This window comes from Panulirus ornatus, chromosome 35 (assembly GCF_036320965.1).
Source record: "Panulirus ornatus isolate Po-2019 chromosome 35, ASM3632096v1, whole genome shotgun sequence".
Taxonomy (NCBI): Eukaryota; Metazoa; Arthropoda; class Malacostraca; order Decapoda; family Palinuridae; genus Panulirus; species Panulirus ornatus.
In genome coordinates this window covers 18584931-18612314 of record NC_092258.1, presented here as the reverse complement: position 1 = coordinate 18612314, position 27384 = coordinate 18584931, and the positions used below count along the sequence as shown (strand labels likewise).

At 42.0% G+C, this 27384-nt stretch overlaps 1 protein-coding gene across 1 annotated transcript in view; it reads right to left on the bottom strand.

Annotated features, from left to right (window-relative positions):
• Positions 1 to 4001: 4001 nt before the first annotated feature.
• The window catches only part of RIOK2 (RIO kinase 2), a 160140-nt gene continuing 136757 nt past the window's right edge, over positions 4002 to 27384 (bottom strand). Inside the window, exons 6-7 of the mRNA XM_071683128.1 lie at positions 24252 to 24347; positions 4002 to 4925 (exon numbers count right to left, since the gene is read on the bottom strand). Of these exons, the coding sequence (XP_071539229.1) occupies positions 4190 to 4925; positions 24252 to 24347 (832 nt within the window). The 3' untranslated portion in view covers positions 4002 to 4189. The remainder of the gene's footprint in view (positions 4926 to 24251; positions 24348 to 27384) is intronic.

The following is a 27384-nucleotide window of genomic DNA, read 5'->3' as shown; positions in this document are numbered from 1 at the left end:
CTGGGAGGTAAGTTTGAATGGAGAAAAACTGGAGGAAGTAAAGTGTTTTAGATATCTCGGAGTGGATCTGGCAGCGGATGGAACCATGGAAGCGGAAGTGGATCATAGGGTGGGGGAGGGGGCAAAAATTCTGGGAGCCTTGAAGAATGTGTGGAAATCGAGAACATTATCTCGGAAAGCAAAAATGGCTATGTTTGCAGGAATAGTGGTTCCAACAATGTTGTATGGTTGCGAGGCGTGGGCTATGGATAGAGTTGTGCGCAGGAGGATGGATGTGCTGGAAATGAGATGTTTGAGGACAATGTGTGGTGTGAGATGGTTTGATCGAGTAAGTAACGTAAGGGTAAGAGAGATGTGTGGAAATAAAAAGATCGTGGTTGAGAGAGCAGAAGAGGGTGTTTTGAAATGGTTTGGGCACATGGAGAGAATGAATGAGGAAAGATTGACCAAGAGGATATATGTGTCGGAGGTGGAGGGAACGAGGAGAAGTGGGAGACCAAATTGGAGGTGGAAAGATGGAGTGAAAAAGATTTTGTGTGATCGGGGCCTGAACATGCAGGAGGGTGAAAGGAGGGCAAGGAATAGAGTGAATTGGATCGATGTGGTATACCGGGGTTGACGTGCTGTCAGTGGGTTGAATCAGGGCATGTGAAGCATCTAGGGTAAACCATGGAAAGCTGTGTAGGTATGTATATTTGCGTGTGTGGACGTATGTATATACATGTGTATGGGGGTGGGTTGGGCCATTTCTTTCGTCTGTTTCCTTGCGCTACCTCGCAAACGCGGGAGACAGCGACAAAGCAAAAAAAAAATATATATATATATATATATTTTTTTTTTTTTTTTTTTACTTTGTCGCTGTCTCCCGCGTTTGCGAGGTATATATATATATATATATATATATATATATATATATATATATATATATATATATATATATGGGAACTTCAGTGAAGGGCGTAAATGGGGAGGTGATAACAAGTAGTGGTGATGTGAGAAGGAGATGGAATGAGTATTTTGAAGGTTTGTTGAATGTGTCTGATGACAGAGTGGCAGATATAGGGTGTTTTGGTCGAGGTGGTGTGCAAAGTGAGAGGGTTAGGGAAAATGATTTGGTAAACAGAGAAGAGGTAGTAAAAGCTTTGCGGAAGATGAAAGCCGGCAAGGCAGCAGGTTTGGATGGTATTGCAGTGGAATTTATTAAAAAAGGGGGTGACTGTATTGTTGACTGGTTGGTAAGGTTATTTAATGTATGTATGACTCATGGTGAGGTGCCTGAGGATTGGCGGAATGCGTGCATAGTGCCATTGTATAAAGGCAAAGGGGATAAGAGTGAGTGCTCAAATTACAGAGGTATAAGTTTGTTGAGTATTCCTGGTAAATTATATGGGAGGGTATTGATTGAGAGGGTGAAGGCATGTACAGAGCATCAGATTGGGGAAGAGCAGTGCGGTTTCAGAAGTGGTAGAGGATGTGTGGATCAGGTGTTTGCTTTGAAGAATGTATGTGAGAAATACTTAGAAAAGCAAATGGATTTGTATGTAGCATTTATGGATCTGGAGAAGGCATATGATAGAGTTGATAGAGATGCTCTGTGGAAGGTATTAAGAATATATGGTGTGGGAGGCAAGTTGTTAGAAGCAGTGAAAAGTTTTTATCAAGGATGTAAGGCATGTGTACGTGTAGGAAGAGAGGAAAGTGATTGGTTCTCAGTGAATGTAGGTTTGCGGCAGGGGTGTGTGATGTCTCCATGGTTGTTTAATTTGTTTATGGATGGGGTTGTTAGGGAGGTAAATGCAAGAGTCCTGGAAAGAGGGGCAAGTATGAAGTCTGTTGGGGATGAGAGAGCTTGGGAAGTGAGTCAGTTGTTGTTCGCTGATGATACAGCGCTGGTGGCTGATTCATGTGAGAAACTGCAGAAGCTGGTGACTGAGTTTGGTAAAGTGTGTGGAAGAAGAAAGCTAAGAGTAAATGTGAATAAGAGCAAGGTTATTAGGTACAGTAGGGTTGAGGGTCAAGTCAATTGGGAGGTGAGTTTGAATGGAGAAAAACTGGAGGAAGTGAAGTGTTTTAGATATCTGGGAGTGGATCTGTCAGCGGATGGAACCATGGAAGCGGAAGTGGATCATAGGGTGGGGGAGGGGGCGAAAATTTTGGGAGCCTTGAAAAATGTGTGGAAGTCGAGAACATTATCTCGGAAAGCAAAAATGGGTATGTTTGAAGGAATAGTGGTTCCAACAATGTTGTATGGTTGCGAGGCGTGGGCTATGGATAGAGTTGTGCGCAGGAGGATGGACGTGCTGGAAATGAGATGTTTGAGGAAAATGTGTGGTGTGAGGTGGTTTGATCGAGTAAGTAACGTAAGGGTAAGAGAGATGTGTGGAAATAAAAAGAGCGTGGTTGAGAGAGCAGAAGAGGGTGTTTTGAAATGGTTTGGGCACATGGAGAGAATGAGTGAGGAAAGATTGACCAAGAGGATATATGTGTCGGAGGTGGAGGGAACGAGGAGAAGAGGGAGACCAAATTGGAGGTGGAAAGATGGAGTGAAAAAGATTTTGTGTGATCGGGGCCTGAACATGCAGGAGGGTGAAAGGAGGGCAAGGAATTGAGTGAATTGGAGCGATGTGGTATACAGGGGTTGACGTGCTGTCAGTGGATTGAGTCGGGGCATGTGAAGCGTCTGGGGTAAACCATGGAAAGCTGTGTAGGTATGTATATTTGCGTGTGTGGACGTGTGTATGTACATGTGTATGGGGGGGGGGTTGGGCCATTTCTTTCGTCTGTTTCCTTGCGCTACCTCGCAAACGCGGGAGACAGCGACAAAGTATAAAAAAAAAAAAAAAAAAAATATATATATATATATATATATATATATATATATATATATATATATATATATGTGTGTGTTATCCCTGGGGATAGGGGATTAAGAATACTTCCCACGTATTCCCTGCGTGTCGTAGAAGGCGACTAAAAGGGGAGGGAGTGGGGGGCTGGAAATCCTCCCCTCTCTTTTTTTTTTTTCCAAAAGAAGGAACAGAGGGGGCCAGGTGAGGATATTCCAAAAATGGCCCAGTCCTCTGTTCTTAACGCTACCTCGCTAACGTGGGAAATGGCGAATAGTTTAAAAGATATATATGTGTGTGTGTGTGTGTGTGTGTACATTGAGATGTATAGGTATGTACATTTGCGTGTATGGACGTGTGAGTGTATACATGTGTATGTGGGTTGGTTGGGCCATTCTTTCGTCTGTGTCCTTGCGCTACCTCGCTAATGCGGGAGACAGCGACAAAGCAAAATAAATAAATAAATATATTTGTATGTATATGTATGTGTATGGGTGTTTTACTGGAGACTGAGTGTGAACAAATGAGGCCTTTGTTGTCTTTTCCTAGCGCTACCCCACACACATGAGGGGGGAGGGGGATGGTATTCCATGTGTGGCGAGGTGGCGATGGGAATGAATAAAGGCAGACAGTGTGAATTGTGTGCATGGGTATATATGTATGTGTCTGTGTGTGTATATATATGTGTACATTGAGATGTATAGGTATGTATATTTGCGTGTGTGGACGTGTGTGTATATACATGTGTATGGGGGTGGGTTGGGCCATTTCTTTTATCTGTTTCCTTGCGCTACCTCGCAAACGCGGGAGACAGTGACAAAGCAAAATATAATAATAATAAAATAAATATATGTTATATGAGGGGATTGGCCGTTCTTTGTCTGTTTCCTGGTGCTACCTTGCTGACACAGGAAACGGTAATGAAGTAGAATAAATAGTAAAATAGTAAATAATCTAAAAAAAATATGAAATTGATACATATAGGATGTGGAAAAAAATACCAAAAAAAATGGTGTAATATAAAGAAGGAACATCTGTGCTACCATCCCAGGTCCTCCCTGTCAACTCAAAACTATCACACCAAGACAGAGGAAAGTATATTACTTTGGGGGATATTTTCTTCAGTAACATATGATAAAAGACATTTCTAAGGGATTCTTTTTTAATATTTATTGAGTGAGAGCCACTGCTTACAGGTTAATGTAATACTCAAGTCATCATAATCATTTTTGAGGATCAAAATATCTCTTTCTAGATGGAAAAACAGATACAAACTACCTGAGGTTTTGTCTGAAGAACAGAACATCTCCATCTCTATTGTGAGACTTGAGATCTCAGCAATTTTAGAATTCATCCCAGCCAGCTATTTCCTTTTTAAGAGCTTCATTTTGTATTTTAGTTCTCCTATGTGCATTGGCTTCTCCTTTTACCCTCAGGTTTTTCTTTGATATTTGCCGTTTCGCTCTTCTCTCCAAGTCTTTCTGTGTACGACGTTTAACATCTCTGGGAGCTATTGTGCTGGCAACTGTAGAAAAACTTTTCACACTACACATGTCACTCAGCGAGTCATCAATAAAGTCATCCAACAATGGTGGTTGCTCTCCAGTTTCTTCAGCCTTTTGCCGAAGTTCACGTGCTCTTGCAAGTTGCTTTATAAGAATCATCCTTGCCTCCTGATCTAAATCCTTGCCCTTTTTTCTGAAGCAGTTTTTACTTTCATTTTGTTTGGAATCCTCTCTTTTATTCTTTATTACTATATCTGAGCTGCTACTCTCTTGCCCATCTTCTAAAACTGGCTCTATGGACTGGTCCTCCATCCCTTCACAAAGGCTTGTAATACTGGTTTCTTCCTTCAAGTTTTGACATAAAGCTTCTATGTGGATTTTCATCTCTGTGATTTCCTCTTTATTATGTGTTGTTCCCTCTTCCTCATAATAATCACCCTCTTCACTATGTCCACTCTCATCCTCTCCAGTTTCTTCCTCCAAGTGCTGCCATACTTGGAACCTGTCATTAAATTCCAGAACTTCCTTATTGTATCCACTGGCAGCTATTTCTCTGTCAAGATGGTCCTCCCTCCTGTGGAGAAATAAGATAAATATTAACTAAAGCACATTATGCACAAAGAACATGAAAAACATGTCAGTTAAAGTTGAGAGAGAATAACACATTTAGAGATACTCAAAAGACATTATTCTACTGAAAATATTTTTGGTCTATGATAAATGCCTATGCATTATATAAGTTAGCCATCTGGATAAAGAAGTCAACATCAATGGAAATAAGAATCTACTTTCAATGGCTTGAACTAGGGCATGTGAAGCATCTGGGGCAAACCATGGAAAGTTTTGCGGGGCCTGGATGTGAAAACTGAGCTATGGTTTCAGTGCATTAAACATGACAGCTAGAGACTGAGTTTGAATCAATCTGGCCTTTGTTGTCTTTTCCTTGCACGAGAGAGAGAGAGAGAGAGAGAGAGAGAGAGAGAGAGAGAGAGAGAGAGAGAGAGAGAGAGAGAGAGAGAGAGAGAGAGAGAGAGAGAGAGAGACGGGGGGGGGGGGGGGGGGGGGCATTTTCATGTATGGTGATGTGAATGGACGAAGGCAGCAAGTATGGATATGTACATATGTATATATGCATGTGTCTTTGTATGTATATGTATGTATATGTTGAAATGTATAGGTATGTATAGGTGCATGTGAGGATGTGTATGTATATGCAGGTGTATGAGGGTGGCTTGGGCCATTCTTTTCATATGTGGCAGGGTGGCGATGTGAATGGACGAAGGCAGCAAGTATGGATATGTACATATGTATGTGTCTTTGTATATGTATGTATATGTTGAAATGTATAGGTATGTATATGTGCATGTGAGGATGTGTATGTATATGCATGTGTGTGTGGGTGGGTTGGGCCATTCTTTTCATGTGTGGCGGGGTGGCGATGTGAATGGACGAAGGCAGCAAGTATGGATATGTAAATATGTATATATGCATGTGTTTTTGTATGTATATGTATGTATACAATGAACTGTGTGGCGGGGTGGCGATGTGAATGGACGAAGACAGCAAGTATGGATATGTACATATCTATATATGCATGTGTCTTTGTATGTATACGTTGAAATGTATAGGTATGTATATGTGCATGTAAGGCTGTGTATGTATATGCATGTGTATGTGGGTGGTTTGGGCCATTCTTTTCATGTGTGGCGGCGTGGCGATGTGAATGGACGAAGGCAGCAAGTATGGATATGTACATGTGTATCTATGCATGTGTATTTGTATGTACATATATGTATACATTGAAATGTATAGGTATATATATGTGCATGTGAGGATGTGTATGTATATGCATGTGTATGTGGGTGGGTTGGGCCATTCTTTCGTCTGTTTCCTTGTGCTGCCTGGATAATGCGTGAGATGGCGACTAAGTATAATAGATAGATAAATAAATAAATAAATATTCATATTCATTTATTACACACTGTCGCTGTGGCAGGGTGGCGATGTGAATGGACGAAGGCAGCAGGTATAGATATGTACATATGTATATATGCATGTCTTTGTATTTTTTTTTTTTTTTTTTGCTTTGTCGGTCTCCCTGCGTTTGCGAGGTAGCGCAAGGAAACAGACGAAAGAAATGGCCCAACCCACCCCCATACACATGTATATACATACGTCCACACACGCAAATATACACACCTACACAGCTTTCCATGGTTTACCCCAGACGCTTCACATGCCCTGATTCAATCCACTGACAGCACGTCAACCCCGGTATACCACATCGATCCAATTCACTCTATTCCTTGCCCTCCTTTCACCCTCCTGCATGTTCAGGCTCCGATCACACAAAATCTTTTTCACTCAATCTTTCCACCTCCAATTTGGTCTCCCACTTCTCCTCGTTCCTTTCACCTCCGACACATATATCCTCTTGGTCAATCTTTCCTCACTCATTCTCTCCATGTGCCCAAACCATTTCAAAACACCCTCTTCTGCTCTCTCAACCATGCTCTTTTTATTTCCACACATCTCTCTTACCCTTACGTTACTTACTCGATCAAACCACCTCACACCACACATTGTCCTCAAACATCTCATTTCCAGCACATCCATCCTCCTGTGCACAACTCTATCCATAGCCCACGCCTCGCAAACCATACAACTTTGTTGGAACCACTATTCCTTCAAACATACCCATTTTTGCTTTCCGAGATAATGTTCTCGACTTCCACACATTCTTCAAGGCTCCCAGGATTTTTGCCACCTCCCCCACCCTATGATCCACTTCTACTTCCATGGTTCCATCCGCTGCCAGATCCACTCCCAAATATCTAAAACACTTTACTTCCTCCAGTTTTTCTCCATTCAAACTTACCTCCCAACTGACTTGAACCTCAACCCTACTGTACCTAATAACCTTGATCTTATTCACGTTTACTCTTAACTTTCTTCTTCCACACACTTTACCAAACTCAGTCACCAGCTTCTGCAGTTTCTCACATGAATCAGCCACCAGCGCTGTATCATCAGCGAACAACAACTGACTCACTTCCCAAGCTCTCTCATCCCCAACAGACTTCATACTTGCCCCTCTTTCCAAAACTCTTGCATTCACCTCCCTAACAACCCCATCCATAAACAAATTAAACAACCATGGAGACATCACACACCCCTGCCGCAAACCTACATTCACTGAGAACCAATCACTTTCCTCTCTTCCTACACGTACACATGCCTTACATCCTCGATACAAACTTTTCACTGCTTCTAACAACTTGCCTCCCACACCATATATTCTTAATACCTTCCACAGAGCATCTCTATCAACTCTATCATATGCCTTCTCCAGATCCATAAATGCTACATACAAATCCATTTGCTTTTCTAAGTATTTCCCACATACATTCTTCAAAGCAAACACCTGATCCACACATCCTCTACCACTTCTGAAACCACACTGCTCTTCCCCAATCTGATGCTCTGTACATGCCTTCACCCTCTCAATCAATACCCTCCCATATAATTTACCAGGAATACTCAACAAACTTATACATCTGTAATTTGAGCACTCACTCTTATCCCCTTTGCCTTTGTACAATGGCACTATGCACGCATTCCGCCAATCCTCAGGCACCTCACCATGAGTCATACATACATTAAATAACCTTACCAACCAGTCAACAATACAGTCACCCCCTTTTTTAATAAATTCCACTGCAATACCATCCAAACCTGCTGTCTTGCCGGCTTTCATCTTCCGCAAAGCTTTTACTACCTCTTCTCTGTTTACCAAATCATTTTCCCTAACCCTCTCACTTTGCACACCACCTCGACCAAAACACACCATATCTGCCACTCTATCATCAAACACATTCAACAAACCTTCAAAATACTCACTCCATCTCCTTCTCACATCACCACTACTTGTTATCACCTCCCCATTTGTGCCCTTCACTGAAGTTCCCATTTGCTCCCTTGTCTTACGCACTTTATTTACCTCCTTCCAGAACATCTTTTTATTCTCCCTTGTATGTATATGTATGTATACTTTGAAATGTATAGGTATGTAAATGTGCATGTGTGGATGTGTATCTATATGCTTGTGTATGTGGGTGGGTTGGGCCATTCTTTCGTCTGTTTCCTTGTGCTACCTGGCTAATGCGTGAGATGGCGACTAAATATAATAGACAAATAAATAAATAAATATCTATATTTATTTATTACACTTGTCACTGTCTCCCACGTTAGCGAGGTAGCACAAGGAAACAGACGAAAGAATGGCCCAACCCACCCATATAGACGTGCATATACATACACGTCCACACACGCACATATACATACCTATACATTTCAACATATACATATATATACATACATAAACATATACATATATATACATATAATTCATACTTGCTACCTTCATTCATTCCCGTCACGACCCCACCACACATGGAATGACAACCTCCCCCCCACATGCATGCAAGATAGCACTAGGAAAAGACAACAAAGGCCACATTCGTTCACACTCAGTCTCTAGCTGTCATGTATAATGCACTGAAACCACAGCTCCCTTTCCACATCCAAGCCACACAAAACTTTCCATGGTTTACCCCAGAGGCTTCACAAGCCCTGGTTCAATCCATTGACAATATGTCAACCCCGGTATACCACCACATCGCTCCAATTCACTCTATTCCTTGCAAGGCTTTCACCATCCTGCATTTTCAGGCCCCAATCACTCAAAATCTTTTTCACTCCATGCTTCCACCTCCAATTTGGTCTCCCACTTCTCGTTCCCCCCACCTCTGACACATAAATCCTCTTTGTAAATCTTTCCTCACTCATTCTCTTCATGTGACCAAACCATTTCAAAACACCCTCCTCTGCTCTCTCAGCCACACTCTTTTTATTACTACATATCTCTCTTACCCTTTCATTACTTACTCAATCAAACCACCTCACACCACATATTGTCCTCAAACATCTCATTTCCAACACATCCACTTTCCTCCGCACAACTCTATCTATAGCCCATGCCTTGCAACAATATAACATGGTTGGAACCACTATTCCTTTAAACATATCCATTTTTGCTTTCTGAGATAATGTTCTCGCCTTCCACACATTTCTCAACGCTCTCAGAACTTTCGCCCCCTCCCCCACCCTGTGACTCACTTCCGCTTCCATGGTTCCATCCGCTGCCAGATCCACTCCCACATAACTAAAACACTTCACTTCCTCCAGTTTTTCTCCATTTAAACTTACTTCCCAATTCACTTGTCCCTCAACCCTACTGTACCTAATAACCTTGCTCTTATTCACATTTACTCTCAGCTTTCTTCTTTCATAAACTTTACCAGACTCAGTCACCAGCTTCTGCAGTTTCTCACCTAAATCAGCCACCAGCGATGTATCATTAGCAAACAACAACTGACTCACTTCCCAAGCCCTCTCATCCACAACAGACTGCATACTTGCCCCTCTCTCCAAACCTCTTGCATTTACCTCCCTAACGACCCCATCCATAAACCAATTAAACAACCATGGACACACCATGCACCCCTGTCGCAAACCGACATTCACTGAGAACCAATCAATTTCCTCTCTTCCTACTCATACACATGCCTTACATACTCGATAAAAACTTTTCACTACTTCTAGCAACTTGCCTCCCACACCATATATTCTTAATACCTTCCACAGAGCATCTCTATCAACTCTATCATATGCCTCCTCAAGATCCATAAATGCTACATACAAATCCATTTACTTTTCTAAGTATTTATCTCATACATTCTTCAAAGCAAACACCTGATCCACACATCCTCTACCACTTCTGAAACCACACTGCTCTTCCCCAATCTGATGCTCTGTACATGCTTTCACCCTCTCAATCAATACCCTCCTATATAATTTCCCAGGAATACTCAACAAACTTATACCTTTGTAATTTGAGCACTCACTTTTATCCCCTTTGCCTTTATACAAAGGCACTATGCATGCATTACGCCAATCCTCAGGCACCTCACCATGAGTCATACATACATTAAATATCCTTACCAACCAGTCAACAATACAGTCACCCCCTTTTTTTTAACAAATTTCACTGCAATACCATCCAAATCCGCTGCCTTGCCGGCTCTCATCTTCTGCAAAGCTTTCACTACCTCTTCTCTGTTTACCAAACCATTCTCCCTAACCCTCTCAGTTCGCACACCACCTCAACCAAAACACCCTATATCTGCCACTCTATCATCTAACACATTCAACAAACCTTCAAAATACTCACTCCATCTCCTTCTCACATCGCCACTTCTCGTTATTACCTCCCCATTAGCCCCCTTCACCTATGTTCCCATTTGTTCTCTTGTCTTACGCACTTTATTTACCTTCTTCCAAAACATCTTTTTATTCTCCCTAAAATCAATGATACTCTCTCAACCTAACTCTCATTTACACTCTTTTTCACCTCTTGCACCTTCCTCTTGACATCCTGCCTCGTTCTTTTATACATCTCCCAGTCATTTGCACGATTTTCCTGCAAAACCCGTCTAAATGCCTCTCTTTTCTCTTTCACTTATAATCTTACTTCTTCATCCCACCACTCACTACCTTTTCTAATCAACCCACCTCCCACACTTCTCATGCCACAAGCATCTTTTGCACAATCCATCACTGCTTCCCTAAATACATCCTGTTCCTCCCCCACTCCCCTAACGTCCTTTATTCTCACCTTTTTCCATTCTGCACTCAGTCTCTCCTGGTACTTCCTCACACAAGTCTCCTTCCCAAGCTCACTTACTCTAACCATTCTCTTCACCCCAACATTCTCTCTTATTTTCTAAAAACCTTTACAAATCTTCACCTTTGCCTCCACAAGACAATGATCAGACATCCCTCAAGTTGCACCTCTCAGCACACCAACATCCAAAAGTCTCTCTTTCGCATGCCTATCAATTAACACATTATCCAATAAGGCTCTCTGGCCATCTCACCTGCTTACATATGTATACTTATGTATATCTCTCTCTTTTAAACCAGGTATTCCCAATCCCCAGTCCTTTTTCAGTACACAAATCTACAAGCTCTTCACCATTTCCATTTACAACACTGAACACCCCATGTAAGGGGAGTGGGGGAGGAATGGGATGTATTTAGAGAATCAGTGATGGCTTGCGCAAAAGATGCTTGTGGCATGAGAAAGGTGGGAGGTGGGCAGATTAGAAAGGGTAGTGAGTGGTGGGATGAAGAAGTAAGATTATTAGTGAAAGAGAAGAGAGAGGCATTTGGACTATTTTTACAGGGAAATAGTGTAAATGACTGGGAGATGTATATAAGAAAGAGGCAGGAGGTCATGAGAAAGATGCAATAGGTGAAAAAGAGGGCAAATGAGAATTGGAGTGAGAAAGTATCATTAAACTCTAGAGAGAATAAAAAGATGTTCTGGAAGGAGGTAAATAAAGTGTATAAGACAAGAGAACAAATGGGAACATAGGTGAAGGGGGCTAATGGGGAGGTAAGAACAAGTAGTGGTGATACGAGGAGTGAGTATTTTGAAGGTTTGTTGAATGTGTCAGATAATAGAATGGCAGATATAGGGTGTTTTGTTCGAGGTGGTGTGCGAAGTTAGAGGACCAGGGAAAATGATTTGGTAAACAGAGAAGAGGTAGTGGAAGCTTTGCAGAAAATGAAAGCCAGCAAAGTGGCAGGTGTGGATGGTATTCCAGTGGAATTTATCTAAAAAGGGGGTGACTGTGTTGTTGACTGGTTGGTGAGGATATTCAATGTAGGTATGGCTCATGGTGAAGTGCCTCAGGATTATTGGAATGCATGCATAGTGCCATTGTACAAAGGCAAAGGGGATAAAGGTGAGTGTTCACATTAGAGTGGCATAAGTCTGTTGAGTATTCCTGGGAAATTATATGGGAGGGTACTGATTATCTGTTGAGTTTTCCTGGCAAATTATATGGGAGGGTACTGATCGAGAGGGTGAAGGCATGTACAGAGCATCAGATTGGGGAAGAGCAGTGCAGTTTCAGAAGTGGTAGAGGATGTGTGGATCAGGTGTTTGCTTTGAAGAATGTATGTGAGAAATACTTAGAAACACAAATGGATTTGAATGCAGCATTCATCGAACTGGAGAAGGAATATGATAGAGTTGATAGAGATGCTCTGTGGAAGGTATTAAGAGTATGTGGTGTGGGAGGCAAGATGCTAGAAGCAGTGAAAAGTTTTTACCGAGGATGTAAGCATGTGTACGAGTAGCAAGAGAGGAAAGTGACTGGTTCTCAGCGAGTCGGTTTGTGGCAGGGGTGCGTGATGTCTCCATGGTTGTTTAATTTGTTTACAGATGGGGTTGTTAGGGAGGTGGATGCAAGAGTTTTGGAGAGAGGGGCAAGTATGCAGTCTGTTGTGGATGAAAGGGCAAAGGAAGTGAGTCAGTTGTTGTTCGCTGATGATACAGCGCTGGTGGCTGATTCGGGTGACGAGTTTGGTAAAGTGTGTGAAAGAAGAAAGCTGAGAGTACATGTGAATAAGAGCAAGGATATTAGGTACATTAGGGTTGAGGGCCAAGTCAATTGGGAGGTAAGTTTGAATGGAGAAAAACTGGAGGAAGTGAAGTGCTTTAGATATCTGGGAGTGGATTTGGCAGTGAATGAAACCATGGAAGCAGAAGTGACTCATAGGGTGGGGAGGGGGTGAAAGTTGCGGGAGTGTTGAACAATGTGTGGAAGGCGAGAACATTATCTTGAAAAGAAAAAATGGTTAAGTTTGAAGGAAAAGTGGTTCCAACAATGTTATATGTTTGCGAGGCATGGGCTATAGATAGGGTTGTGCAGATGAGGGTGGATGTGTTGGAAATGAGATGTTTGAGGACAATATGTGTTGTAAGCTGGCTTGATCAAGTAACTAATGAAAGGGTAAGAGAGATGTGTGGTAGCAAAAAGAGTATGGTTGAGAGAGCAGAAGAGGGTGTATTGAAATGGTTTGGTAACATGAAGGGAATGAGTCAGGAAAGACTGACAAAGAGGATATATGCATCAGAGGCAGAGGGAACGAGGAGAAGTGGGAGACCAAATTGGAGGTGGAAGGATGTAATGGAAAAGATTTTCAGCGATCAGGAGGGTGAAAGGCGTGCAAGGAATAGAAAGAATTGGAACAATGTGGTATACCAGGGTCAACATGCTGTCAATGGATTGAACCAGGGTATGTGAACTGTCTGGGGTAAACTGTGGAAGGTTTTGTGAGGCCTGGATGTGAAAAGGGAGCTGTGGTTTCGGTGCATTACACATGACAGCTAGAGACTGTGTGTGAATGAATGTGGTGTTTTGTCTTTTCCTATGGCACTATGCATGCATTCCACCAATCCTCAGACACTTCAATTTGAGCCATACATACAATGAATATCCTCACCAACACAGTCACCCCCTTTCTTTAAAAATTCCACTGCACCATCCAAATCCACTGTCTTTGCCAACTTTCATCTTCCGCAAAGCTTTCACTACCTCTTCTCTGTTTAGCAAACCATTCTCCCTGACCCTCTCACTTCGAACGCCACCTCGACCAAAACACCCTATATCTGCCAATCTATCATCAAACACCTTCATCAAACCTTCAAAATATTCACTCCATCTCCTTCTCACTTCACCATTACTTATCATCACCTCCCCAATTGCCCCTTTCACCGATGCTCCCATTTGTTCTCTTGTTTTACGTACTTTATTTACCACCTTCCAAAACATCTTTTATTCTCCCTAAAATTTAATGATACTCTCTCACCCTAACTCTAATTTGCCCTCTTTTTCACTTCTTGCACCCTTCTCTTGACCTCCTGCCTCTTTCTTTTATACATCTCCCAGTCATTTGCACTAGTTCCCTGCAAAAATCGTCCAAACATCTCTCTCTTTTCTTTCACTAACAATCTTACTTCTTCATCCAACCACTCACTACCCTTTCTAATCTGCCCATCTCCCACCTTTCTCATGCCACAAACATCTTTTACACAAGCCAACAATGCTTCCCTAAATACACCCAATTCCTTCCCCACTCCCCTTACATCATTTGCTTTTACCTTTTGCCATTCTTCACTCAATCTTTCATGGTACTTCCTCTAAAAATCTTCACCTTTACATCTACAAGATAATGATCAGACATCCCTCCAGCTTCTCCTCTCAGCACTTTAACATCCAAAAGTCTCACTTTCTCACACCTATCAATTAACACATAATCCAATAACCCTCTCTAGCCATCTCTCCTACTTACATACATATATTTATGTATATCTCTTTTTTTTAAACAAGGTATTCCCAATCACCAGTCCTTTTTCAGCACAAATCTACAAGCCCTTCACCATTTCCAATTACAAACTGAACACCCCATGTACAACAATTATACCCATAACTGCCACATTACTCACCGTTGCATTCAAATCACCCATCACTATACCCTGGTCTCGTGCAGCAAAGCTACTAACACACTCACTCAGCTGCTGCTCCCAAAATACTTGCCTCTTATGATCTTTCTTCTCATGACCACGTGCACAGGCACCAATAATCACCCATCTATCTCCATCCACTTTCAGTTTTACTCATATCAATCTTGAGTTAACTTTCCTACACTATCACATACTCTCACTACTCCTGCTTCAGGAATATTGCTACTCCTTCCTCTGCCCTTGTCCTCTCACCAACCCCTAACTTTACTCACAAGACATTCCCAAACCACTCTTCCCCTTTACCCTTGAGCTTCCGTTCAAGCAGAGCCAAAGCATCCAGGTTCCTTTCCTCAAACATACTACCTCTCTCTCCTTTTTTTTTATCTTGGTTACATCCACACACATTTAGACACCCCAATCTGAGCTTTCAAGGAGGATGAGCACTTCCCACAAGACTCCTTCTTCTGTTTCCCCTTTTAGAGAGTTAAACTAGGAGGGGAGGGTTTCTAGCCCTCTGCTCCTGCCCCCTTTAGTCACTTTCTTAGACACAGGGAATGTGTGGGAAGTATTCTTTCTCCCCTATCCATAGTGATGGGCCAGTCTTCGTCTGTTTCCTGACAGTACCTCACTGACATGGGAAATAGCCATTAAGTATTTATTCATTATACTTTGTCACTGTCTCCTGCGTTAGCGAGGTAGCGTAAGAAAACAGACGAAAGAATGGCCCAAACCACCCACATACATATGTATATACATAAACGCCCACACACGCACACATACATTCCTATACATTTCGATGTATACATACATATACATATACAGACGTGTTTTGCTTTGTCGCTGTCTCCCGTGTTTGCGAGGTAGCACAAGGAAACAGACGAAAGAAATGGCCCAACCCACCCCCATACACATGTATATACATACACGTCCACACACGCAAATATACATACCTATACATCTCAATGTACACATATATATACACACAGAGACACATACATATATACACATGTACATAATTCATAGTCTGCCTTTATTCATTCCCATCGCCACCTCGCCACACATGGAATAACATACCCCTCCCCCATCATGTGTGCGAGATAGTGCTAGGAAAAGACAACAAAGGCCCCATTCGTTCACACTCAGTCTCTAGCTGTCATGTAATAATGCCCAAAACTACATCTCCCTTCCCACATCCAGACCCCACACAACTTTCCATGGTTTACCCCTGACGCCTCACATGCCCTGATTCAATCCACTGACAGCACGTCAACCCCGGTATACCATATCGATCCAATTCACTCTATTCCTTCCCCGCCTTTCACCCTCCTGCATGTTCAGGCCCCGATCACTCAAAATCTTTTTCACTCCATCTTTCCACCTCCAATTTAGTCTCCCACTTCTCCTCGTTCCCTCCACCTCCGACACATATATCCTCTTGGTCATTCTTTCCTCACTCATTCTCTCCATGTGCCCAAACCATTTCAAAACACCCTCTTCTGCTCTCTCTCAACCACGCTCTTTTTATTTCCACACATCTCTCTTACCCTTATGTTACTTACACGATCAAACCACCTCACACCACATATTGTCCTCAAACATCTCATTTCCAGCACATCCACCCCCCTGCGCACAACTCTATCCATAGCCCATGCCTCGCAACCATACAACATTGTTGGAACCACTATTCCTTCAAACATACACATTTTTGCTTTCCGAGATAATGTTCTCATCTTCCAAACATTCTTCAAGGCTCCCAGGATTTTCGCCCCCTCCACCACCCTATGATTCACTTCCGCTTCCATGGTTCCATCCGCTGCCAGATCCACTCTCAGATATCTAAAACACTTTACTTCCTCCAGTTTTTCTCCATTCAAACTTACCTCCCAATTGACTTGACCCTCAACCCGACTGTACCTAATAACCTTGCTCTTATTCACATTTACTCTTAACTTTCTTCTTTCACACACTTTACCAAACTCAGTCACCAGCTTCTGCAGTTTCTCACATGAATCAGCCACCAGCGCTGTATCATCAGCGAACAATAACTGACTCACTTCCCAAGCTCTCTCATCCACAACAGACTGCATACTTGCCCCTCTTTCCAAAACTCTTGCATTCACCTCCCTAACAACCCCACCCATAAACAAATTAAACAACCATGGAGACATCACACACCCCTGCCGCAAACCTACATTCACTGAGAACCAATCAATTTCCTCTCTTTCCTACACGTACACATGCCTTACATCCTCGATACAAACTTTTCACTGCTTCTAACAACTTGCCTCCCACACCATATATTCTTTGTACCTTCCACAGAGCATCTCTATCAACTCTATCATATGCCTTCTCCAGATCCATAAATGCTACACACAAAGCCATTTGCTTTTCTAAGTATTTCTCACATACATTCTTCAAAGCAAACACCTGATCCACACATCCTCTACCACTTCTGAAACCACACTGCTCTTCCCCAATCTGATGCTCTGTACATGCCTTCACCCTCTCAATCAATACCCTCCCATATAATTTACCAGGAATATTCAACAAACTTATACCTCTGTAATTTGAGCACTCACTCTTATCCCCTTTGCCTTTGTACAATGGCACTATGCAAGCATTCCGCCAATCCTCAGGCATCTAACCATGAATCATACATACATTAAATAACCTTACCAACCAGTCAACAATACAGTCACCTCCTTTTTTAATAAATTCCACTGCAATACCATCCAAACCTGCTGCCTTGCCGGCTTTCATCTTCCGCAAAGCTTTTACTACCTCTTCTCTGTTTACCAAATCATTTTCCCTAACCCTCTCACTTTGCACACCACCTCGACCAAAACACCCTATATCTGCCACTCTATCATCAAACACATTCAACAAACCTTAAAAATACTCACTCCATCTCCTTCTTACATCACCACTACTTGTTATCACCTCACTGAAGTTCCCATTTGCTCCCTTGTCTTATGCACTTTATTTACCTCCTTCCAGAACATCTTTTTATTCTCCCTAAAATTTAATGATACTCTCTCACCCTAACTCTCATTTGTCCTCTTTTTCACCTCTTGCACCTTTCTCTTGACCTCCTGCCTCTTTCTTTTATACATCTCCCACTCATTTGCATTCTTTCCCTGCAAAAATCGTCCAAATGCCTCTCTCTTCTCTTTCACTAATAATCTTACTTCTTCATCCCACCACTCACTACCCTTTCTAATCAACCCACCTCCCACGCTTCTCATGCCAGAAGCATCTTTTGCACAAGCCATCACTGCTTCCCTAAATAGATCCCATTCCTCCCCCACTCCCCTTACCTCCTTTGTTCTCACCTTTTTCCATTTTGTACTCAGTCTCTCCTGGTACTTCCTCACACAAGTCTCCTTCCCAAGCTCACTTACTCTCACCACCCTCTTCACCCCAACATTCTCTCTTCTTTTCTGAAAACCCCTACAAATCTTCACCTTCACCTCCACAAGATAATGATTCGACATCCCTCCAGTTGCACCTCTCAGCACATTAACATCCAAAAGTCTCTCTTTCGCATGCCTGTCAATTAACATGTAATCCAATAACGCTCTCTGACCATCTCTCCTACTTACATACGTATACTTATTTATATCTCGCTTTTTAAACCAGGTATTCCCAATCACCAGTCCTTTTTCAGCACATAAATCTACAAGCTCTTCACCATTTCCATTTACAACACTGAACACCCCATGTATATCAATTATTCCCTCAACTGCCACATTACTCACCTTTGCATTCACATCACCCATCACTACAACCCTGTCTTGTGCATCAAAACCACTAACACACTCATTCAGCTGCTCCCAAAACACTTGCCTCTCATATATATATTATTATCATTTTGCTTGCGACATGTCGCTGTCTCCCGCGTTTGCGAGGTAGCGCAAGGAAGCAGACGAAAGAAATGGCCCAACCCACCCCCATACACATGTATATACATACACGTCCACACATGCAAATATACATACCCCAACATCTCAATGTACACATATATATAAACACACAGGCACATACATATATACACATGCACACAATTCACACTGTCTGCCTTTATTCATTCCCATCGCCACCTTGCCTCACATGGAATAACATCCCCCTCTCCCCTCATGTGTACAAGGTAGCGCTAGGAAAAGACAACAAAGGCCCCATTCGTTCACACTCAGTCTCTAGCTGTCATGCAATAATGCCCAAAACCACAGCTCCCTTTCCACATCCAGGCCCCACAGAACTTTCCATGGTTTACCCCAGACGCTTCACATGCCTTGATTCAATCCATCGACAGCACGTCGACCCCGGTATACCAAATTGATCCAATTCACTCTATTCCTTGCCCGCCTTTCACCCTCCTGTACGCTCAGGCCCCGATCACTCGAAATCTTTTTCACTCCATCTTTCCACCTCCAATTTGGTCTCCCACTTCTCGTTCCCTCCACCTCCGACACATATATCCTCTTGGTCAATCTTCCCTCACTCATTCTCTCCATGTGCCCAATATCCAGGCCCCACAAAACATTTCACGGTTTACCCTACACGCTTCACATGCCCTGGTTCAATCCATTGACAGCACGTCGACCCCAGTATACCACATCGTTCCAACTCACCCTATTCTTTCCACACCTTTCACCCTCCTGTATGTTCAGGCCCCGATTGCTCAGAAGCTTTTTCACTCCATCCTTTCACCTCCAATTTGGTATTCCACTTCTACTTGTTCCCTCCACTTCTGACACATATTTCCTCTTTGTCAATATTTCCTCACTCATTCTCATGTGTATAATAAATAAATAATTAAATATATACACTTTCATACATACAAATGAATATACATGTACATATTCATACCTGCTGGGCTTTCCTATTCCCAGTGCCAACCTGCTCCAGAGGAAATAGCATCAGCACCCTATGACAGAGAGGTAGCACCAGGAAACATACAAAGAAAGGCCACATCCACTCACATACATTCTCAGCTGTCAGATGTAATGCACCAAAACCATAGCTTTCTATCCATATCCAGGCCACACAGCCCTTTCCGTGGTTTATCCCAGACGTTTCACGTCTCGATCCATTCCACTGATAGCACATCAACCCCAATAAACCACAATGTTCCAATTCACTCTATTCCATGCACTCCTCTCACCCTCCTGCATGTTCAGGCCCTAATCACTTAAAATCTTTTCACTTCATCCTTCCACCAAGAATTTGGTCTCCCACTTGTTCTTGTTCCCTCCACTTCTAACACATGTATCCTCTTTGTCAACCTTTCCTCGCTCATTCTCTCCAAACGTCCAAACCACTTCAACACTACCTCTACTGCTCTCTCAACCTTACTCTTTTTACTTCCAAACATCTCTCTTACCCTTTCAGTATTTTCTCGGTCAAACCACCTCACACCACACATTGTCCTCTAATATATCATTTTCAACACATCCACCCTCCTCCGTACAATCCTATCAATAGCACACACCTTGCAACCATATAATATTGTTGGAATTAATAGCACACACCTTGCAACCATATAATATTGTTGGAATTACTATTCATTCAAACATATCCATTTTTACTCTCTGAGATAACGTTCTCTCTTTCCACATATGCTTCTTCGCTCTCAGAACCTTCACTCCTTCCCCCCACCCTGTGACTCACTTCTGCTTCCATGATTCCATTGGTAGCTAAGTCCACTCTCAGATATCCAAAACACTTCACTTCCTATAACTTTTCTTCATTCAAACTTACATCTCCACTAACTTGTCCCTCAACCCTGCATTTATTCACATTTACTCTTAACTTTCTACCTTCACACTCTCTACCAAACTAATTCATTAGCTTCTGCAGTTTTTCTTTTTAATCAGCAACCATTGTTGTATCATTGGCAAGCAACAACTTACTTCTCAGGCCCTCTCATCCCCAACAGACTGCATAATCACCCCTCTCTCCAAAACTCTTGCATTTACCTTCCTCGAGACCTCATCCATAAAGAAATTAAGCAACCATGGGGACATCACATACCCTTGCCACAGACTGACCTTCACTGGGAACCAATCACTCTCCTCCCTTCCTACTTGTACACAAACCTTACACCCTTGATAAAAACTTGTCACTGCTTCTAGTACCTTACCTCCGACACCATATATTCCTAAAACCTTTCACAATGCATCTCTAACAGCCCATCATATGCCCTCTCCAGATCCACAAATTCCATATACAAATTCATCCGTTTTTCTATATATTTCTCAAACATTCTTCAAAGCAAACACCTGATCCACACATCGTCTACAATTTCTGAAACCACACTACTCCTCCCCAATCAGATGCTCTGTACATGCCTTTACCCTCTCAATCAATACCCTCCCATATCATTTTCCAGGTATACTCAACAAACTGATACCTCTGTAATTTGAACACTCACCTTTATGCCCTCTGCCTTTATACAAAGGCACTATACATGCATTTCTCCAATCCTCAAGCACTTCATGATCTACACATACACTGAATATCCTTACCAACTAATCAACAACACAGTCATCCTATTTCTTAAAAAATCTAACTGCAACACCATCCAATCCTGTCATCTTGCCAGATTTCATCTTCCGCACAGCTTTCACTACCTCTTCTCTTTTAACCAAACTGTTCTCCCAGACTCTCACTTCGCACACCATCCCGACCTAAACACCACTTATATCTGCCACTCTAATATCAAGCACATTCAACAATCCTTCAACATATTCACTCCATCACAACCTGTTATCACTTCCCCTTTTTGTTCCCTTCACCAATGTCCCCATTTGTTCTCTTTCGCACCTTATTTCAACTCCTACAAAACATATTTCTATCCTCCTTAAAGTTTAATGTTACTTTCTCACCCTAACTCCCTTTTGCCCTCTTTCTCAACCCTTACACCTTCCTCTTGACCTCTTCCTGCTTTCCATTATACAACTCACAATAATTTGCACTCCTTCCATGTAAGTACCACTCAAACACCTCTATTTTCTCTTTCATTAGCAACTTTACTTCTTCATCCCACCACTCACTACCCTTTTTAATCTGCCTACCTCCCACTTCTCTCATGCCACATGCATCTTTTGCACATGCAATTACTGCTTCCCTAAATACCTCCCATTTCTTACACACTCCCCTAACATCATTTGCTCTAACCTTTTGCCATTCTACACTCAATCTCTCCTGGTATTTCTTCACACAAATCTCCTTTCCAAGTACACTTACTCTCACCACTCTCTTTTCCTTTTTTCTCAAATCTCTACAAATCTTAACCTTCACCTCCACAAGATAAGTGTTCAGACATCCCACTAGCTGCCCCTCTCAGCAAGTTTACATCCAGAAGTCTCTCTCTTAAACGCCTATCAATCAATATATAATCTATCAATACCCAGTGACCACCTTTCTCTTTCTAAACCAGGTATTCCCAATCACCAGTCTTTGTTCGGCACGAAACTCCACAATCTCTTCACCATTTCCATTCATTTCAATGGATTTCCCATGCAAACCAATTATACCCTAAATTGCCACATAACTTACCTGTATATTCAAATCACCTATCACTAATACCTGGTCTTGTACACTAAACTGCCAACACACTCACCCAACTGCTCCCAAAACACTTGCCTCTCATGATTTTTCTCCTCACAGCCAGGTGCATAAGCACCAATAATCACCCATTTCTTGCTATCCACTTTCAGTTTTACCCAAATCAATCTAGAATCTACTTTCTTACACTCTACCACACACATTCCCACAACTCCAGCTTCAAGAGTAATGCTACTCCTTCCTTAGCTCTTGTCCTCTCAGCAACCCTTCACTTTACCCCGAAGACATTTCCAAACCATTCTTCCCCTTTACCTTTGAGCCTTGTTTCACTCAGAGTAAGAACATCCAGGTTTCTTTCAGCAAACATACTACCTATCTCTCCTCTCTTCTCATCTTGGCTACAGCTACACACATTCAGACACCCAAATCTGAGCCCTCTAGGAGGAACAGCAGTCCCTCCTTGACTCCTTCTGTGTCCTCTTTTAGAAACTAAAAATACAAGAAGAGGGGTTCAAGCCTCATTAAGTCGCTCCTTTGACACGTGGGGAATATGGAGGTAGATTTGTCTTCTATATGAATACTTTTTGTAAACAGTTTTCTCTTGTATGATGTTAAGTAACTCATGAAGTCATAATCAGATGTTCCAAAAAATTTGAGAAAAGTGTTAAAAAATCAAATTGCTTAACACAGCAAGCCAACTTCCATCCCCCTACAGCTACAGGGAAATCATATTCTTAGATCTCATAAATGAATTGTTAATAAAGAAAATTGCCAGAAAAATCAGTAATATAAGGTTGTGGTGGTGGTGGTATGGTGGGAAGGGGTTGATTAAGGATTATAAGAAAGGTTGGGATGTGCTTTAATCTTCTCCATGTGAAGTCCCCTCCCCCATCATCTAATTGAGCAACAGCTGGCATATCACAAGTAAAGCAGACTTTAGATAGCCCTTGGATTTTCAGAATGAAACATAAGCAAGGGCTTAAGTTTAAAGCCTCCCTTAGCACCCCCACCATGTAGCCTCCCTTAGCACACCCACCATGTGGGAAAAGTCAAATGACCTATGGCAGCCTTAAACCCTGTAGCAGTCTTTCCTTCCTTCCTACTGATTGCTTGGCTGGTATTCTTTTTCAAAATAAACACTTACTATGTAACCTCCTTCCTCAGTAATTCTCTCAAAACATGTAGGAAATAACAAGAACAAGCAGAGATAAGTGTAACATGAATGAGTTTGATCACAATCATTTTGCTTACAAGGTGACCATCGGTGGGTAAGATACTACATGAAACATGTTTTGTATATAGAATACATATTGAATACATATCAAATAGTATTTGGCAATGACATCATACTAAACTGTATGATGATCACAAACACTGCTGTGACTATGTTCTGTTTCTAAATGCTAATACTCAACAAAGCCTTAAGCTAGCAGATGCTAATTTCCAGTGAACGTTTACATAAAGAGACTCTCATCTGGCACATTTTTTAGACTAGTGCATAATCTTGATCTGTTGAATGCTCTTTGTAGTTTATGAACAGCAATACTAAATACTAAATTCAGAGAAAAAACTAATTACTAACATTGGTCAATGAATGAAGTTTCTTATGACAGTGCTGTTGTTATCAAGAGAAAGAAAATGGCCATCTGTGGGATATAAGTGCTGTTGTTATCAAGAGAGAGAAAACGGCCATTGTGGGGTATAGAAAAGTGAACTTTGATGGGAGATTCATGGCTGTAAGAGAACTGTCTATGGGTAAAAAGGACACATTCAAAATCATATTAGTTGCATCAGTACTTGCCATCAAATAAATGTATGGAAAAAGGTGAAACTAAAAGGGTATCACTCAATACCTAGAAAGAATTAAAGAAAATCTAAAAAACATATACTTACTCAACATCTTGCTCAAAATCAGGACTTAGTTCACTCTCATAGTTAAACCTCCGTTTGAAAAACTCCTGTACACACTTCACGTCTCTATCAAAATACCTGAAAAAAAAAAAGATATATATATAAAACATGAGTGGTTAGGGAGTTAAATGCAAGAGTTTTGGAGAGAGGTAAGAGTATGCAGTATGTTGTGGGTGAGAGGGCCTGGGAAATGAGTCAGTTGTTCAACGATCAAGCAGCTCTGGCAGCTGATTTGGATGAGAAACTGCAGAGGATGGTGACTGAATTTGGAAAAGTGTGTGAAAGGAGAAAATTGAGATTAAATATGAACAAGAGCAAGGTTACTAAGTTCAGTAGGGTTGAGGTACAAGTTAACTGGGATAAGTTTGAATGGAGAAAAACTGGAAGGACGTGAAGTGTTTTAGATATCTGGGAGTTGATTTTGCAGCGGTTGGAACAATGGAAGCGGAAGTAAGTCACAGGGTGGGGGATTGGGGGGCGAGGGTTCTGGGAGTGATAAAGAATGTGTGGGAGGAGAGAATGTTATCTCAAGAGCAAAAATGGGTATGTTTGAAGGAATATAATTCCAACAATGTTATACGGAGGAGGGTGGATGTGTTAGAAATGAAATGTTTGTGGACAATATGTGATGTGAGGTAGTTTGATCGAGTAAGTAATGAAAGGGTTAGAGAGATGTGAGGAAATAAGGAGTCTGGTTGAGAGAGCAGAAAAGGGTGTGTTGAAATGGTTTGGACATATGGAGAGAATGAGGAAAGATTGACAAAGAGGATATATGTGTCAAAGGTGGAGGGAAAAAGGAGAAGCAGGAGACCAAATTGGAGGTGGAAGGATGGGGTGAAAAAGATTTTAGGTGATCGGGGCCTGAACATACAGAAGGGTGAAAGACATGTAAGGAATAGAGTGAATTGGAGTGATGTGGTATACCGGGGTCAACGTGCTGTCAATGGACTAAACCAGGGAATGTGAAGCACCTGGGATAAACCATGGAAAGGTCTGTGGGGCCTGGATGTGTAAAGGGAGCTTTGGAGTCAATGCACTAAAAATGACAGTGAGACACTGAGTGTGAATGAATGTGGCCCATTTGTCTTTTCCAGGCAGTACCTTGCAGAAAGGGGGGGAAGGATGCTATTTCCTGTGTAGCAGGGTAGCAACGGGGATGAAGGAAGCAAGCATGAAAATGTGCATGTGTAAATAAGTACATGTCTGTGAATGTATATGCATGTATACGTTGCTATGTATATGTATGTATAAGTGCATGTATGAGCATTTATGTATACATATGTGTATATGAACTGCTGGGTCATTCTTTGTCTGTTTCCTTGCGCTACCTCGCTGAAGTGGGAAACAGTGATTGATATCAATAATAATAATAATAATAATAATAATAATAATAATAATGTTACATGGTTGCGAGGCGTGGGCTATAGATACAGTTGTGCGGAGGAGGGTGGATGTGCTGGAAATGAGATGTTTGAGGACAATATGTGGTGTGAGGTGGTTTGATCAAGTAAGTAATAATAGGGTAAGAGAGATGTGTGTTAATAAAAAGAGTGTGGTTGAGAGAGCAGAAGAGGGTGTTTTGAAATGGTCTGGTCACAAGGTCACACGGAGAGAATGAGTGAAGAAAGATTGACCAAGAGGGTATATGTGTCAAGAGGTGGAGGGAACGAGAAGTGGGAGACCAAATTGGAGGTGGAAAGATGGAGTGGAAAAAGATTTTGAGTGATCGGGACCTGAACATGCAGGAGGGTGAAAGGCGTGCAAGGAACAGAGTGAATTGGAACGATGTGGTATACTGGGGTGGACGTGCTGTCAATGGATTGAACCAGGGCATGTGAAGAGTCTGGGGTAAACCATGGAAAGTTCTGTGGGGCCTGGATGTGGAAAGGGAGCTGCGGTTTCAGTGCATTATTCATGACAGCTAGAGACTAAGTGTGAACGACTGTGGCCTTTGTTGTCTTTTCCTAGCACTACCTCGTGCACATGCAGGGGGAGGGGGTTGTTCTTTCATGTGTGGTGGGGTGGCGATGGGAATGAATAAAGGCAGACAGTATGAACTATGTCCATGTGTATATATGTATGTGTCTGTGTGTGTATATATATGTATACGCTGAGATGTACAGGTATGTATATGCGTGTGTGTGGACGTGTATGTATATACATTCATAGAACATACAAAGCTCCAACAGCCAGGATCGAACCTGGGACCCCTTGTGCAAGAGGCAGGCATGCTAACCCTTAGCCTAGGAGGATTGATGTGTTGGAAATGAAATGCTTGAGGACAATATGTAGTGTGAGGTGGTTTCATCGAGTAAGTAACATAAGAATAAGAGAGAGAGAAGTGTGGAAATAAAAAGAGTATGGTTGAAAGAGCAGAAGAGGGTGTGTAGAAATGGTTTGAACATATGGAGAGAATGAGTGAGGAAAGATTGACAAAGAGTAAAATGAAGCTCAAAGGTAAAGGGGAAGAGTGGTTTGGGAATGTCTTGGGAGTAAAGTCAAGGGTTGGTGAGAGGACAAGAGCTAAGGAAGGAGTAGCAATACTCCTGAAGCAGGAGTTTTGGGAGTATGTGATACAGTGTAAGAAAGTAAATTCTAGATTGATGGGGGTAGAACTGAAAGTGGATGGAGAGATATGGGTGATTATTAGTGCCTATGCACTTGATCTGAGAAGAAAGATCATAACAGGTAAGTGTTTTGGGAGCAGCTGAGCGAGTGTGTTAGCAGCTCTGATGCATGAGACCGGGTTTTAGTGATGGGTGATTTAAATGCAAAGGTGACTAATGTGGCAGATGAGGGTATAATTGGTGTACATGGGGTGTTCAGTGTTGTGAATGGAAATGGTGAAGAGTGTGTGGATTTGTGTGCTGAAAAAAGACTGGTGATTGGGAATACCTGGTTTAAAAAAGAGATATACATATGTAGCCAGAGGTTGAACCATTATGTGATTTTCATTTTTCATTTCATTTCAAGCTAGAAGTTTCAGTTTTCTAAATTATTTCTTACATTTTTCATATGTATATACATATGTGTGTGTGTGTGTGTGTGTGTGTGTGTGTGTGTGTGGGTGTGTGTGTGTGTGTATGTGTGTATATGTATGTGTGTATGTATGTGT